At 37.0% G+C, this 17,025-nt stretch overlaps 1 protein-coding gene across 6 annotated transcripts in view; it reads right to left on the bottom strand.

Moving 5' to 3' along the window:
- LOC102768064 (sodium channel protein type 2 subunit alpha) overlaps positions 1 to 17,025 on the bottom strand; it is a 121,567-nt gene that overhangs the window by 63,777 nt on the left and 40,765 nt on the right. For 5 of the 6 annotated variants that reach the window (XM_006766504.1, XM_006766508.2, XM_006766503.2 and 2 more), the window contains exons 4-13: positions 13,895 to 13,984; positions 13,021 to 13,149; positions 12,362 to 12,453; positions 11,200 to 11,472; positions 8,897 to 8,960; positions 7,355 to 7,496; positions 7,010 to 7,216; positions 5,391 to 5,678; positions 2,259 to 2,606; positions 1,056 to 1,188 (exon numbers count right to left, since the gene is read on the bottom strand). In XM_006766504.1, coding sequence (XP_006766567.1) covers positions 1,056 to 1,188; positions 2,259 to 2,606; positions 5,391 to 5,678; positions 7,010 to 7,216; positions 7,355 to 7,496; positions 8,897 to 8,960; positions 11,200 to 11,472; positions 12,362 to 12,453; positions 13,021 to 13,149; positions 13,895 to 13,984 — 1,766 coding nt within the window. Of the gene's footprint in view, positions 1 to 1,055; positions 1,189 to 2,258; positions 2,607 to 5,390; positions 5,679 to 7,009; positions 7,217 to 7,354; positions 7,497 to 8,896; positions 8,961 to 11,199; positions 11,473 to 12,361; positions 12,454 to 12,548; positions 12,641 to 13,020; positions 13,150 to 13,894; positions 13,985 to 17,025 lie in introns of all 6 variants that reach the window. The other variant, XM_006766505.2, reaches the window with a different exon arrangement.

The following is a 17,025-nucleotide window of genomic DNA, read 5'->3' as shown; positions in this document are numbered from 1 at the left end:
GTTTTTCCCTTTCCACACACACACACACACACACACACACACACACACACACTCACACACACACACACACACACACACTCACACACACACACACACACATACATCTGGGGAGGGTGGAAAGGGCTGGATTATAAAAGAGAAAAGGAGAAAAGGGGAAAGGGGGATAAGGGAAGAGGATAGAATATATTTTATATGAAAGTATTTTCCAAATACTTGAAGTAGATATTCCAGTTCATTTACAGTATAGAAACGCACAAACTTGTAAATGAACAAAAACAACAAAAACAAAACAATGAATAATAATAATATTTATTGACTGACTTCTACATGCCAGGTACATAGGTGCTTCATATATGATGCCCCGTTTAATCCTTATAACAACCTTATGACTAAACATCATTATCCACATTTTATTGATGAAGAAACTAAAGGTTAGAGTCATAAGCTAACACACTTAATACATGGCAGAACCAAGACCTGGTCACAGATCAAGTTGTCCCCAAAATCTTTACTTTGGCTTCGTCAGAACCAGATTTCTAAACAATATGTTAACTACTCAGACATAATCTGCAGAGAAGGCTAATATAGTACTCTGGTCAGAGAGAGGCAAAAGTAGATTTATAAAAATTTGAAAACTTTGCTTCAAAGGGATTTATATCAAACCCTGATTTACAGTTTTCATTTACATTTCTGGTTAAATCAGAGGATTTTATAACCTGTTTCTCAAGCAGTTAATGCATTTCAAACGGATTAGCATCATTCTAAAAATAAGCATTTATCATTACACTCCTTTCGGTGTCATGCGCACAACACATTTCAATGATTCCGTATTTATTCTATGAAAGTAGTATTCTAAGTATACCTTGAGTTTGCAGTAGCTTCCTGGAGGCTAAATATAAAAATCTATAATAGATGGCGGAATATATGTGTAGTAAAAGACATAATGATGATGTGGTATTAAGTCAGAAAGAATTTTCTTGGAATTTATGGACTTATTTTTTTTCATCATTAACAAAGCACCACCAAGTAGCTATGCTGTAAGACTTTTGACATACCTTCCATGGTGTTGGTCAAAATACTTGCTAAACTCATTGCTCTTTGCCTTGCTGTAGGATCTTCCAAAAAATCCATGGAAACGTGATAAGAACTGGACCGTCTCTTCCTTATTTCTGTTTCAGTAGTTGTCCCCTAAAAATAAAATTTTAGATGAAAATATTATTCTTAAGGGCAGCAAAATTAAAGCATTCCCATCACTTTTGCTGCCTAACTAACTATTCACCATGCTTTCTCAGATGTCAACAGCTCATTAAGACATTGCTGAATCACCATTCCTGGAAAGTGTTTGAAAGCCCATCAGAGTCTCAGTTTTAAGGAATGCCTGGGTTTGTTATCAAAATGGACATTTCTAATTCCTCCATTTTGGAGCTTTGGGCTGGAAGAACCATGTATACAATTGAATAGATACCTTTTTCGTATTTAATTCCACCTAGAACTTCAGACCGAAACATATGGTTCCTTGAATTACTCTCAGATTGAGTTATTAGATCTTTATAGACATATATTCATGTGATTTAGTGTAAAAAAATTTTTTAAGTTTCCCTAATATGTATCAATAATAGTTTCCTTAAAATGTGAATTCCACTGTAAAATGCTTATCCTATATAATAAAAGGCTAATATGCAAATTGACCAAACGGCAGAGGTGTCAGGCCTGGGCAGGGCACCCCCAGCTCCCCGCAGTTTCAGGCTCCGCCCCTGCCCAGGCCTAAGGCCTCTGGCCAAGTCATTAGGCCTGGGCAGAGGACCCCCACCTCCCCACAATCTCCCACTCTACCCCTGCCCAGGCCTAACGCCTCTGGCCAAGGCGTTAGGCATGGGAGGCCAGGGTGGCAAAGGCGCCTGATTCTCCGCCTGTGCCCTGCCCCCCAGGTCTTAGCTCCCCCTTGGGTTTCCAATCACTGTCAGTGGCAGGGGGCTTCTTCCTGCTTTCCCTTTCACCTCTCTGCATTGTGCCTACATATACAAATTAACCGCCATCTTTGTTGTCAGTTAACTGCCATCTTAGTTGGCAGTTAATTTGCATATAGCCCTGATTAGCCAATGAAAAGGGTAGCGTCGTACGCCAATTACCATTTTTCTCTTTTATTAGTGTAAATATATGTGTGTGTGTGTATGTGTGTGTGTGTTTGTGTGTGTGTGTATATATCGAAATCCTCTAGCCTACTCCCTTCCCAACAAATACGTTTTCATGGGCCTCACCTCTGGCAGGAGTTGTCCAGCAGGAGACGTGAGAGCTGAAGGGCCCCCCACTAGGGAGACCACTCCGTTGCAATCAACTGCGCTGTGCATCTTCCCATTCATGGGCAGAATGGGGAGCACCCTGGAGGCACGGCTGGCCTGGCTGACGTTGCTGTGGCGCCGCTCTCCATGTCTGTGCGGTACGAACAGAGAGTCTCTTCTGCTGTCATTGTCTTCAAACGTGCTGTGCTCGTCATCAGCAAAGTCATTTTCGGAGCCAATATCCTTTGCTCGGCCTCTGAAGCTGAAAAGGCTTGCTCTACTGTTGCGTCTTGGGGAGAAAAGGGAGCCACGGATGCTCAGTAAAGACTATGGACAACAAGAGGGGAAACAGAAAACAGATGAACAGAAGTAGAAGCTGGCATCCTGAGCAATATGAGACTGGGCTCCTTGTTTCAGAATTGTTGACCTCCATACAGATAAGTCCTTAGACAGGGGGAACCAAAGGCTCCTGCCGTATTTGCTGGGGGTCTGGAACTCTCTATTAGGTTCGCCTCTTTAATTTTTCTTTCCCTTTTCTCCCTTCCTTCCTTTTTCATTTTCTGCCTTTTTTTTTTTAACTTTATCCATGCCTTAAGATAGTCACAAGTACCCCTCAACATTGTTTAGTCCCAAAATTGGCACCCAAAAATGAAATTTTTGCTAGACTTCTCTCTAGAACAGCGGTTCTCAACCTGTCAGGCGAGACCCCTTTGGCGGTCGAACGACCCTTTCACAGGGATCACCTAAGACCATCCTGCATGTCAGATATTTACATTACGATTCATAACAGTAGCAACATTACAGTTATGAAGTAGCAACGAAAATAATTTTATGGTTGGGTCACAACATGAGGAACTGTATTTAAAGGGCCAGAAGGTTGAGAACCACTGCTCTAGAAGCTCATCTGATTTAATAATCCAATGGAAAACAACTAAATACACACCTACTTTTAGATCCTTCGAAGCCAAAAATAAGGGCTCACTAGTGACCACACCCCGAGGCAGCTCTCACCACAGAGGAAAATAAAATTCATGCTAGTAGGTCTGTTTAATTATAGCACAAGAAGATGCTTCTTCCCTGCTCTTTGCATATTTTATAATGTCTTCATGAATAAGATTAAACAAATCAAGCTAAAAGAACTGTGTGACTCATTCCCTGATTTTTACTCTTCTTAAGAAAGCTGAAGAGCACCATATTTACAAAAACGTGGTTTTCACTAGGTATCTGGTCACTGTCATTTAACAATGTTCTAAGTGCCTACATTGTCTCTGCCACTGTGCAGTTTACCTTGATTGTTTAGCTCAGCGGCATTGAGTGCAATGAATCACTTCCTGTTTATTTCTAGTGTACTTTTATAATTTTCTTGTAGTGAACATTTATTTTTGCTTGTCCAATATCTATTTCTTCTTCTTCTGTTGTCAGTATTCTGATTATCCTTGAAAATAAGCCTCAGGAAAAACCGTAACCCAGGCATAGCCAATGGGTATATTCTGTACCCCCGGACGTAGAGAATGGATTAAAGATGGTCCATTGACAGCCACCTCTTTCTGTTATAATTGTTGGACAAGAGGTGCATTTTAAATTAGGGTTGGTAAAAATCTATAATAATAACAGCATAATATGCTAATTAGACCAGACAGCCGAATGACCTTCCAGAACGTCCTTCCGGTCAAAGCTGGGGCTGTGAGGGCCGAGCCCCTTGCACGAATTTTGTGCATCAGGCCTCTAGTATTGATTATACGTGTAGAGCTGCAGGAGGCATCTTGCCACTATATTGGAAGAACCTGGACTGAGATATGGAGAAGACAGTACTGAAAAATGTTATATCTGTGAGCAAAATTTGCAGAAAGGAGGAAGACAAATGCCAGGTTATTTCACTGACATGTGGGATCTAAAAAACAAAATACATGAAAGAGCAGAACAAAAACAGACTCATAGGTATAGAGAATGTTTTGACGGTTGCCAGGAAGGATGGGGATTGAGAGGATGGGTGGAAAAGGGCAAGGGATTAAGAGGTACAGATTGGTAATTACAGAATAGTTACGGGAATGTAAAGTTCAGAATAAAGAATATAGTCAATAATTTTACAATAAATATGTATGGTGTCAGAGGGGTACTAGATTTTTTTATCCGGTGACTGGTTTCTAAGTTATATAAATGTCTAATCACAGGGTTGTATACCTGAAATTAATATAATATTGTATGTGAACTGTAACTGGAAAAAAAATCCACTCTTCAAATGAAGTTTGCACGTGGATGGAAACAACTGCACAGATGGTCTGAGAGAATCCCCAATTCACCACTGGGAACCTTCCACTCAGAAAACCCACGTCTCATTGAGCTCAGGCCCAGTAGCTAAGAAGAGATTGGGAAACATCTGCTGATAATTCATGTGGAAAGTTGCCACAAGATGTTTGAGTCTTTAATGAAACCTCAAAACTACAAGCCTTCTCATGCCCAGTGGAATCTATGCTCTAAAAATGCTTTCCTGGGATCCAAAATTTTTGTGGAAGAAAAAGGGACTCTATGGAAAGGAATCTCACAGGACGGTCTGGTCATAAATTCCTAACAGGGCAGGTCATGGTGCGTAGTCACACCCCATGGAAATAACTGCTTTGATAAAAGGTGTGTCTTTGCCTTAAGCAAGCCCCGTGCATTGTTTCTGTGCATTTAGGTTAACACACTTTTGAAATGGCTCCCTTCGGCCCCCTCTTCCCAATAATCTGATCCCCCACCTTGCTTTCTCCCACCTTCATGTGATCTCCCTTACAGTCCCTCTTCAATTCAAATGCATAAGAGAAATTGCAAAACTGTGATTCTCAGGAGCATGTGAGATCTTGCTTCCCCCCCTGTGTCCTCCGTTTGGCTCAAATAAACTCTTATAAAAAAAATTCTCTGCTGGTTTGAACATTTCTTATATCAACAGTCATAAAATTCACAAATTGTCTGAGGTCATAATCACAACACTTGAGGATCATGACCATTCTGAAAGCCTTGTGCTATCCAAGGTGGGGGCGGTGGGGGAGGCAGTTTTATCTCTGCCAAACCCTGGCATATTTTTACAAGATTGTTTGTAATGAAAATGCAGTTTATGTCATCTAATATTTTTACCTGGTGTGGAGAAGAAAACCTCTTTTCATATGTCAGCCTGCTTCCTTCTAAGGAAAAACGGAAGCCTTTTCTTCTGATGCTGTCTTCCGATTCAGACTTGCAGACTCTGTCTTCCTTCTCTTCTTCTCCAGATTGTTCTTTCTGTTTCTTCTTCTTCCTTCTGTTTTTCAGCTCTTTTTCACTCTTGGAGCTCAACTTGGATGCTACTGAAGAACTCTCTGAGAAAACTCCTAACCCGCCCGCTCCACTGAAGTCTCTGGATTCAGCAGATGTTGCTGCAGCTGCTGCCTAGAAGGGCACAGAGTACATGTTAGTTGCATACAAACTTTGGGGAAAATCTCTCCATGTTACTGTTTAACTTACCTTTCGTATCATTCTGGTACATATTTTGTAAAATAATATATTGCCATTAAACCAATTAAAGAATTAAAATGAACAGACCCGTGGAAGATGAAACATGTGACTGATGAAAACCTCATATTATACTTTCTGATTCTCTAATAATATGAACAAGACACGTGCATGCCATAACAATATTTTCTCTGATTTTAATAGTATCTTAAGAAGCAACGATTTTAAGAATTAAAGTTTCCTGTTTTAACCTGATTCATCACACTTTCGTTTGACGACTTTTAATGCCAGTCTAAATCACTGAATTTAATTCAGTCAAGTATTGTATTGTTTTATTTTAATGAACTCCTCCCCTCTTTGACTTAAATTAAATATTGCACTAAGAAATGCACAACAAAAACATATTACAGATTATATACAAGGAAATCCCAGGTCATGTCATCTGAATGAATTTATAAATTACAATAGCATAGTTTCTGGAAAGATACAATGTTCATTGTTGTTGCTGCTACCCCAGTATGTTTTTATTTATCTCACCTTTATTCTGTATTCAGTGTTAAAAGAGAACTATACTCAAGATCCAAGAAAAGCCAAAAATAGGCAATTAAATTAGTTAATGTCATTAAGTCAAGCAAATATAATTAGGGAAATTCTTGCCTTGTTTGGAAGCTTGATCAAGTACAAATTAAAAGATTTACGGGGAGAAGGCAGAGGATGTAGCGATTTACTATGTTCACACAGCAGTGTTTCCCTTATGCAGTCCACAAACTTGCATTTAAATACTCTTCAAATGGAAAATAAATATTAAATAGGTATCTGTCTTTGCAGACTCTAGAAAATAATCTTCCCAGTTTGACTCCGGTTTCTTGACCTTTCCCATGTTTAGTGACACTAATGCAGAAGCAGCTATAACTGAATTCCTCTTCAGAAGCTTAAGGAAAGACTTTGGTTGAAGGCATGTTAGTCTAATTACTTAGTGAGTTTGAACAGATGAGGGGTCACAAGGGAGAGAAAAATGTCAATAAAGCAACTATAAATCTCCACGTTTAGATGCCATTAGTATTGACAGCAATTTTCAAAATAAAATGATAATCTCCTAATAACCAAAGAGGCTTCTAGCACTTACCAAGCGCACATGACATGTTTCAAATATCAATGTAACCACTGCTGATTTTGTTTCTCTTCACTTCATGCCACTTGACTGCACTGGTTGGGATAGAGAATGGAGATTCACAAACACCAAAGAGCTCAATGTTTGCTAACTATACCTGAGCTTCTTCTTGCTGTTTCCTTAGCTGTTCGAGCATCTGCTGAAACTCAGCCTCTTTCTGCTCCGCCTCTTCCATGGTCGCCTGATTCTGCTCCTCATAGGCCATGGCCACCACAGCCAGGATCAGATTGATCAGGTAGAAGGAGCCCAAGAAGATGACCAGCACAAAAAAGATCATGTATGTTTTCCCAGCAGCACGCAGTGTCTACAAAATGGAAGAGATATTTTATTAAACATGATAGGGGATGTTACGAGCTCACACTCTACGTAATAAAGTATTCTACAGCAGTTCTGATCTGAGTATTTCAGGCTTCTCAGAAGATTCGTTTGTTTCTGTTCTCACCAGTTGATAAAGGTTTTCCCAGAAGTCTTGTGTCATAAGACGAAATAAGGACAGGAAGGCCCAGCTAAAGGTGTCAAAGCTCGTGTAGCCATAGTTGGGGTTGCGACCAGCCTTCACACAGATATATCCTTCCGGGCACTGGCTGAAATTAGGTTCAAGCGAAGAGAGGAAGTCAGTAGCTGCAAGTCTGCTGGCTGTCTTTCTGGATTGACAGATGCCAATGCCTACTTTATACAACACGAAGGAAAGCAGATTTCTCTCGCTTTACCCAGCACTGCACTCAGCACCCTTGGACTGATTTACATAATAACAGAATCTGCTAAGTTTATTTGTGAATTCCTATGTGATTCACCATTGCCATTGTTATATTTATCACATCTCCATTTATAAAAGCAGTCGTGTTATGATTAATATCTCTGGGGACTTGTGGACATAAAGAGAAAAATAAGTCTACAGAGAAAAAATAAACACTCACTGAAAATATCTAGAGGCAGAAATGTGTGTGTGAGAAAAGGGGTGAAGAAAAGGTTCATGGGGAGAGGTTGAAAGGAGGAAATGGCTCTGCATAGCGAAGGTGTCATATGACTCACATGACCTTGATGATCAAGCTGACCTGGGCTCTTCATGCCTGATGTTTCTGGGAAGCATGATCTGGGGCAGGTTTCCTAACCTGGCTCAGCTTTGGGCACTTCATATGTAAGATGGGCCTAATGAGAGAACCTGCCTTACAGATGGACAGGCATTGAATAGGATATTGTATGTATAGCATTCAGTGCAGTACAGACAAGGAATTCAAGGCAGTCTGTTCTACTGATCCCTGGGATCTGAAAATAAAGGCAGTGCAATCTTTATCATGTGAGTCAAACGCAAAGCCTGCAACCATTGAGAATTTTGCTACAGGTATCAGTTACTAATGTCCACAATGTCACGTTCCGTAGAAAGAACAATGAAAAGTTCTTATTGAGTGCGATAGTAGCTGTACATTCACTAACCCATTTAATTCTTTACAGTCATCCTCCTATTATACCCCTTTATTACCTAAGGAAACTATAAGGCAAGGAGAAGTGCCTTTATATGTTAGAGTCAGGGTTTGAATCCATGCAAACTCTCCAGTCTATGCTCTTCACCACTTTGCTAAAATAATCTGGGACATACACTCACTATGCCTCAGGTAATGACTTTATCTTCAGATATTGTACCCTTTAAGTCATGGAGACCATATTAGCATAGTAGATAAAATATCACACTTATAAAAGTGCATACTTTTAAATTCTAGTAAGCTTCTATTAACTGCTTTTCTATTTTTCATCAAACTAATTTGGAAGATCACCTGCTATCTAGTATGGGAAAATAATTGCTGCATATGAGTGTGTGAAAGAAGTGAGAATCTACACTTATCCCAGCTATTTTGAGAGTCAGTGTGAAGTTGAATTTATGGCGAGTTTCGAATGAGGAGAGAACAGGGCAAGGTGGGTGGGAGGTGGCAGATGATTGAGGTGGATAGAGCAGGTGGACGGAAACTCAATATGAAATATCACTTACCCCGCATCTGAGCTGTTGCCACAAAGCAGAGCATCATTTTGTCCTTCCAAGAAATAAAAGTGACCTATTTAAAGAGCGAGGAATAGAAAGAATCATTAAAAAGCCCTCAAAGCATTTCTGTCCTTCTGCCTAGATAATAAAACTTACAATGTTTCAACTATAACAAAAGAAATAAAATAATAAATATTATATGACAATGAAAATATTTTAATAATAATTGAATACTAAAATAGATCAAAATATAACATTGTAAATTAAACAAATGTTAAAAAATCTGTTTTAAAAAAATTTGCAGGGAATAATTATGCTAACATTCTCATATCAGAATTTACTCTAAATATAAACCCAAATTATTTGAGGTACTTCAAAAAGAGCTGCCAAATTAAGGCTGTGTTCTTGGCCAAAAAAAAGGGGGAGGGGAGGAGAGAGAGGTAAGCTTTGTTGCTTCTAAATGTTTTCATGCAAATAAAACTTTACTTTACAAATACGTTTAGCCTGGACTCCAAATAGATACAGACATTTTTCTCCCACCCATTTTAAGTTAATTTCCTTTTAAAAGTGGGCTTAGACATTTGCTCTTTCTATGATACTGTAAATAAGTGTTTTACTTTGTATTTTGGCTTGATTACTATCTTTCAAATGACCAAAATAAACTTCTTTCTCTGGAGATATACATTTTCTAAATATATCTAGCTCTTATTCTTATGGAATACCTTACATATAACTTTAATAAATTGCAAAGATGATCTAAAAAAATACACATACATAAACAGCAGTATGTATGTATTTACATATAAACACACACATGCACACATTAAAACACACACACATACACAAATACCTAACAAAAACTTATTATGATTGTTTTTAGGAATACTTAGTCTGTATTCAAGAAATATCCTAATATATTATGCAGGAAAATATGAGTCACTGTTTTGCAAACAAAACAAAAAAAAAGTCTTAACCCTTACCTCACAACATATATTAAAAACTAATTCTAGATTTCTAAAGATTAAAGATTTATAAACAAGTCCATTAATCTGATATAAAGGACATATAGGGTTTTTTAATGTAGAATATGGAGGTGGCTGCTTTACATGTAGACTATCTAAGTGAATTTTTATTATCTCTAAATCAAAATTTTTTCTAAATTAAAATATAGAAAAGGATTTAAAAATTTAATGGCACCATTGCCAAAAAATTCATAATCCCTTGGGCATCGAAAACAAGTAATAGGATGAAAAAGAAGCTGGATAATATATTTGCCAAAAATGTTAATATTTTTGATAAAGTAAGAGTTCATATGAATTTTGTAAATATACTATCACCTGATGGAATAATGGGAAAAAATATCAAAAGATAATTCACATTATATAAAATATGTGTAACTTACTAATGATACTAATAAACGTATCTTTTAAATTCTACAGCATAAATAGTTAGGAACAAGAGGATACACTTTTCCTTCTATCAAAAGATTTTAAATATGGTAATAACAATATTAGTGAGTGGTCTGATCTCTCTGAAGAGCAATTTGACAATGTCTCCATAACCTTAATCTGGTCATATTCTTGAACCAAAAATATTCCATTAATGAAAATCCACCTGAAGGAAACAATTAGAGATAGAAGAAATATTTATGTGCAAAGATTATCATTGTGCTATTATTATATCAATAAATGGAAAACCTGACAAATAATAAAGTAATTTGTTTTATTTATTCATTTATCCAATGAATCTTAATCTCCCCATGATAATCTTCATAAGAACATTAAAATATTATTAATATATTATTAATGTTAAAATATTAATATAGTGTGAGAAGGGATAACATTTCATATGGTTCTAAAAGCCATAAAGGTTTTAGAATTAGTGTGCCAGTGGAGTTTTAATAATCAAGGGATAAATGGAAATTATTTAGCTAATTGTACATGGAGAGGATGAGACTTGAAAACCAAATGATGGAGGGGATGGTTTCATTGGTAAGAAATTATATTTCAGCATTAATTCAAACTACTCATTTATTTAAGATGATTAAAAACCTCTGATCCATGCCTACCAAATAAACACAGCTTAATGTAGTATTGCTTTCAACACTGATTTAGGAAAGGATAACACACATTCAAATGATAACTTTTACCATGTTGATTGACAGATAAGAAAAAAGATATCTAATTTCTGCCTCACATGTACCGATTGATCTGGTCATTTGGTTCACATAAAAACTGAGGCCATTTCCACTATGTGAATTTTTTAATAATTAAATGACTAAACAACTTCATGGATGAAAGAGTATAGCTTACTTTCATCCTCAATATAGTCATCCCAATTAAAGGTGCTCACGGTCCTGTTGAAAGCGGTACCGTTCCCATCCAACGAATAATTAAAGAAGGAAGTGGTGTTTATTTCAAAGGAAGAATTATCTGGGGGCCACTGCAAGCACTTATTCCGCAGGTTGCCCATGAACAGCTGCAGGCCGATCAGCGCAAACACGCTCAGACAGAACACCGTCAGGATCATGACGTCAGAGAGCTTCTTCACCGACTGGATCAGGGCCCCCACGATGGTCTTCAGGCCTGCGAATAAGATCAGAGGGGGAAATTTAAATGTACTATTTAACAGCTACTTGACTGACAAAAACATCATGAGCTTGTCCTGGAAAATAAAGATGTCATGCAGAATGCCAAGAATATTACGTTAATGTTTGTGATTGAATAACATTTTCATGAAAAAGCCTGCTAGCTGGTGAAAATGAATGGAAGCAGAACTTCTATGTTCATTAGAAAACTGAATGGAAATGAACCAAAGTGTATTTCCAAACACTCCTTAGAGCAGAAAAATGATTTTGCTATTCATGCTTAAACATTAACCTTGTGTAAATAGTTTGCTTTTATTTGCAGATGTCTTACTCCCTTACCTCTTAGTGATTTTTGAAAAAAAATCTATATGAATAAAGTAGTAATAAACCTTTAAATGACTGAATTATGAGGTAATATTTTTGCAAATTCTATAAGCTTGAGTATGGGTTAAAAAAGGAAGACATCTGAAAACAGCCTCATGCAACACTCATGCTATCCCTTGCTCTTTCATTTGTCTGCAGGTAAGAAAATGACCAGTTTTTGACCTCAGTGGTTCAATTTGCATCAGTGCGAATTTCTCATAGTTTAGCTTCTATGCGGAAAGCTTGATGCTATAGGGTGCAGACCATGTAGCCTGTTACTGCAAATGCCTCATGCAAAAACTTGTTAAACTCAAAGGCTGATTTAGAACAGTTTTAAAGAAAGCAACTAGTAAAAGCAAAGAATCAAGTCCATCCAAAATATGATGTGCGATTCTTGCTTTATTACAGATTTACCAGTATTTGCAATAGGTGACAAGCAATAAGGCTTATGCACAAATGCAGCTAAACTCAGCCAATGCACCAATGCAGCTAAACTCAGCCTCGGTGTTTAACCCAGCTCTCACCTGGAATGACTGAAATTGTTTTCAGTGCTCGGAGAACTCTGAATGTTCTCAACGCTGAGACATTACCCAGGTCCACAAACTCTGTCACATATCTGCAGTAGGGAGTTCACACACAAACACAATGACAAAACACAAGAAACAGTTGGAGATATAAGGGGCCTACCACCTTATACCAGTTTCTTCTTACCTGGGATTACAGAAATAGTTTTCAAAGCTCTCAAGACTCTGAAAGTTCGAAGAGCTGAAACATTGCCTAGGTTTACAAATTCTGTTATATACCTGTAGAATTAAATCAGAGTTATTCAGAATTTAGGGAAAACTAAATCTATGTTGGTCTTACATCAAGACCTTTTCAACTTCAATGAGTGTTGCCATTAGATTTCCCAATTAAGAGAAAAATGGCATTGTCATCAATCATCTCTGTTACTTGGGAAACTACTATTTTACAGTGTTAATTGAAACCAAAACCATATAATTTAATATGATAGTCCTTAATTTCTCCAAAGTACATAATTTAATTGGAAGAAAAATATTCTGAATTTGCATGATAACTATGAAAAATGTTTGATCTGACAAGGGAAGCCGCCAAGGACAAATACAGTGTAGGCTTCCATCAATGATTTATTCTTCCAGCTTGGAAAATGTACTAAAATACTTACGCAAAAGTAATGACTGTGAAATCCAACCAATTCCATGGGTCCCGTAGAAATGTGAAATCTTCTAAACAAAAGCCCCTTGCAAGTATTTTTACAAGTGATTCAAAAGTATAAATTCCTGTAAAGGTGTACCTGAGAAAAAATAGCCACGCCCACATTAAAGATACAGTAGGTGATTTACATGTACATATCTCAAGAGGGACTTACACAACACAAATTTGAGGCTTCTATATGGGCCTATGTCTGTCTCCCTAAAATGTAGAGTGTAGGTAAGATTTAAGGCAGGAAAAAGTATTACATTTTGAAAGACATTCTCTTTGATTATAACTAAATGAACACTGTACTTGCTACATCAATTTGAAAGCCAAATAATAAGATTCTGAATGAAGATATTATGTAATACACTGGCATTTGGTCTGATTGAAACAATTAGGTAATAATCCAAGAAATGAATGAAGCATTAGTGTTCAATAAAATATGCATTATTAAGGTACATGAAATATATACTAATAAAACATAGAAAGGTAATAGCCATGAGAAAATGAATATACAAACTAGGTGTAATTATATAGGTATAATATTTGTTATTGGGTATTAGTGGTCACTGATCTTCAAAAGTGTGAGACTCACAAGGAAGATAAAGGGCTACAAATAGTGGCTGTCAGACCAGTTCAATAATTTGAGCTACAGAGTGAACCACCACTGCAAACTTGGTCCTAGAGGAACTTATTGCTTGAAATGCACTTGAGTCATTGTCACTAACATGATTGGAGGAACCAGTATGATTTAAGGAAGCTGAAGTCTCAAGCTGTTCAATGCACAGTTTGAAATACAAAGGGATGAGAGCATTGAGAGAGAGATTTAATTTTCTACTTACTCCACATTCTTTGTCCAGTCTGGAGGATTACTCATTGTCATAAATACACAGTTGGTAAGAATGGTGCACATAATGAGCACATTGAATAAAGTAGAGTATCGTCAAGGAAGACAAAGTTCAATGGAAAATCTCACTTTCATGCATTACCATGTCTTTCACTACCATGAAGTTTAGAACTTTTAAGACCTTATACTTATATTATTGAAGTTTGTTCTTTCTATTTCTGTCATTCAACAACCCCATAGCTAGGCCATGCCGAGCCAAGTCATTAACTATTTTGAGGCTACTTTGGTGCTTTTTAGTAATTAAAAAGATTAAATGCAAAGCAATGGGTTCATTAGCAAATAATTCAACAATTTTAACTTTTTTCAATGACAGACTCGACTCACTCAACCACTGCTGCATGATCAGAATGTATGTAAATCATGACAAAAAAATTCAGAATCCAAGTAATTAATTAAATGCATTGTATCTCCATTCTAAGGGTCACTCTAGTGCAGGGGTCCTCAAACTTTTTAAACAGGGGGCCAGTTCACTGTCCCTCAAACTGTTGGAGGGCCAAACTATAGTTTAAAAAAAACTATGAACAAATTCCTATGCACACTGCACATATCTTATTTTGAAGTAAAAAAACAAAACGGGAACAAATACAATATTTGTATTTGCATGTGGCCCGCGGGCCGTAGTTTGAGGACCCCTGCTCTAGTGGAACGTCTTTAATAAGATCATTTCTAAGTGGAGTATATAATATACTATAATTGGTTATAATATTCTGAACAGTAAGAGAAAATGGATGATATTAGTTTTGGCATTTCTTTGATTTGTAACTGTGGCCAAATTACTTGTTAATTTTTCTGAGCCTTGGTTCACTTCACCATAAAAGTAAGAAAAAATAACTATTTTACAGGATTTCTGTGAAGATCTAATTATTTAAAATATGTTAAAGCTACTACACTTAATGTGTTTGTATATAGTAAATGCTCAATAAATTGCTTTTCTAACTTCCTGAATTGTAAATAACATTACTCATAAAAAATGTCTAGTTTGTTTCACTCTACCCTTATTTTGCTTTTATAGACAGAGTCACTGATCTTCAGTTTCCTGAAAAATAACAAAACTCATTAAGAAAATATTTGGTAATCAGATAATGAAATTACTTTCTTTTATATTTAATAAAAAGCATGAGGATTCAGTTGCAATTATGAAAACAACAACCTTTACCAATGTAAATTTAGACACAATTATAAATATGCCAGAGAATACGTCGCTGCTATTCATAATCCTTCTCCCTCTTTATTTTAATTATAAGTTTTCACATTATGTACTTGAACAAAATATCAACATGATTTTAATTGTGTTAAAATAGAACAGTGAGTAGCCAATATTTCACTAAATTATAAAGGAAGTTTCTTTGCATCTACAACTGGCTTTAGTCAAAGCAATGATTGATTTCTTGTTTTTATTAGTAGCAATATATTATTGCACATGTTTAATTCTCAGCTTGTCCAAAGGCACCCACATGGAAACAACCACAAGTGAATGATGTGGATCCGCCATGTGAGGGCACTACAAACCAGGGAACACACAAAAACACCATTTCAAAGAAGACACATAGTTTTCCTTTATTGCTGAAAACAAACAAAAAGTAAGGTAAAATTAAGGATGATTTGCTGTCAGTGTATAAAACTCTCCTTGACAGATTAGCACCATTCTGAATGCTTGGTTCCCAACCTCAAGGGTCCTCAATATAGCCCTGAATTTCTCCACTTAGCTCCATTTCTTACCCTCTGCAAAGACAATTTCAAATATTCTCTACTCTACTCTGATTTCCAACCTTCTTCTTTTTTCCCTCCCACCTGAAGCTGATAACCTTATTTCCTACTTCACTGAGAGAAGAGATAATATCAGTCTGCCAGATCTCTACTCCTCACCCCCAAATGGATGAACCTTCTGTAGTGGGACCTATCATTTCTCCTTCCTGTTTCAATGCGGGAAGTTTTCAATTCCTCCATCCATACCCTGGACACCTTCTACTTTTCCAGAATACTTCATAAATCTCTTTCTTATATTACTATCTTCCATGTTATTGGACTCTTTCTATCAACAGAAACTTGCTTATGACTCTCCTGTCTTGGGGAGAAAGAAGTGAGAATCCTTTTCTATAACCCACAATTCTCTTTAACTACTTTTAGCCCTAACTCTGTTCTCCATTCATAGCCAAAATCCTCAAAAGAGTTGCTTATCTTTTCCTCAGTCCACTAGCTTTTCTTTCTGAAGACAACACACTCTTCATGTTTTGTCACTAAGAATAAAAGGATAATTTTGAGTTATTTGACTTGCTCCCTCAGCAGTATTTGATAAGGATGATTCTTTCCCCTTTCATTATGCCCTTTTCCCTTTGCTTCACCAGGTCCCAATCCCCTGTGCCTCATGAGCAACAATTTCCTTGTATATTTTTAAAGGTTGTAACTCCTTTCTGAAAAGAAGACAACTATAAGGCCCAGCATTATGTCTCTGTGGTTGAGCATCAACTTATGAACTGGGGGTCACGATTCAATTCCCGGTCAGGGCACATGCCCAGGTTGCAGGCCCAGTCCTCAGTAGGGGATGTACAGGAGGCAGCCAATCAATGATTCTCACTCATCATTGATCTCTCTCTCTCTTTGATGTCTCTCTCTCTCTCTCTCTCTCTCTCTCTCTCTCTCTCTCTCTCTCCCTTCCTCTCTGAAATCAATAGAAATAGTTTTAAAAAAGAAAAGAAGGACATAGGATATCTCAGCCATTACCTCCTCTCCTGCTATATTCATCCTAATAGAGTAGAGTTCATCAACAAACATAGCTTCAAGTACCATTTATGTACCCAATGATCTTAAATATTTCTCTCCAGGTTAGAGCTCTCTTCTGAACTCCACATACCCGATTGTCCATATGGTATATGTACTTATGTATCTCATTGATACTTCAAAAACATTTAAAAGATGGCCAAGAGACATGAAAAAATGCTCAAAGTTACTAATCATCAGAGAGATGCAAACCAAAAGGGCAATGAGGTATCACCTAACACCTGTCAGAATGGCTATCATCAACAAATTAACTCATGACAAGTGCTGGCGAGGCTGCAGAGAAAAATG

This window comes from Myotis davidii, unplaced genomic scaffold (assembly GCF_000327345.1).
Source record: "Myotis davidii unplaced genomic scaffold, ASM32734v1 scaffold59, whole genome shotgun sequence".
Classification (NCBI taxonomy): Eukaryota; Metazoa; Chordata; class Mammalia; order Chiroptera; family Vespertilionidae; genus Myotis; species Myotis davidii.
The sequence above is the reverse complement of the archived record's forward strand: the minus strand, read 5'-3'. Positions and strand labels throughout refer to the sequence as shown.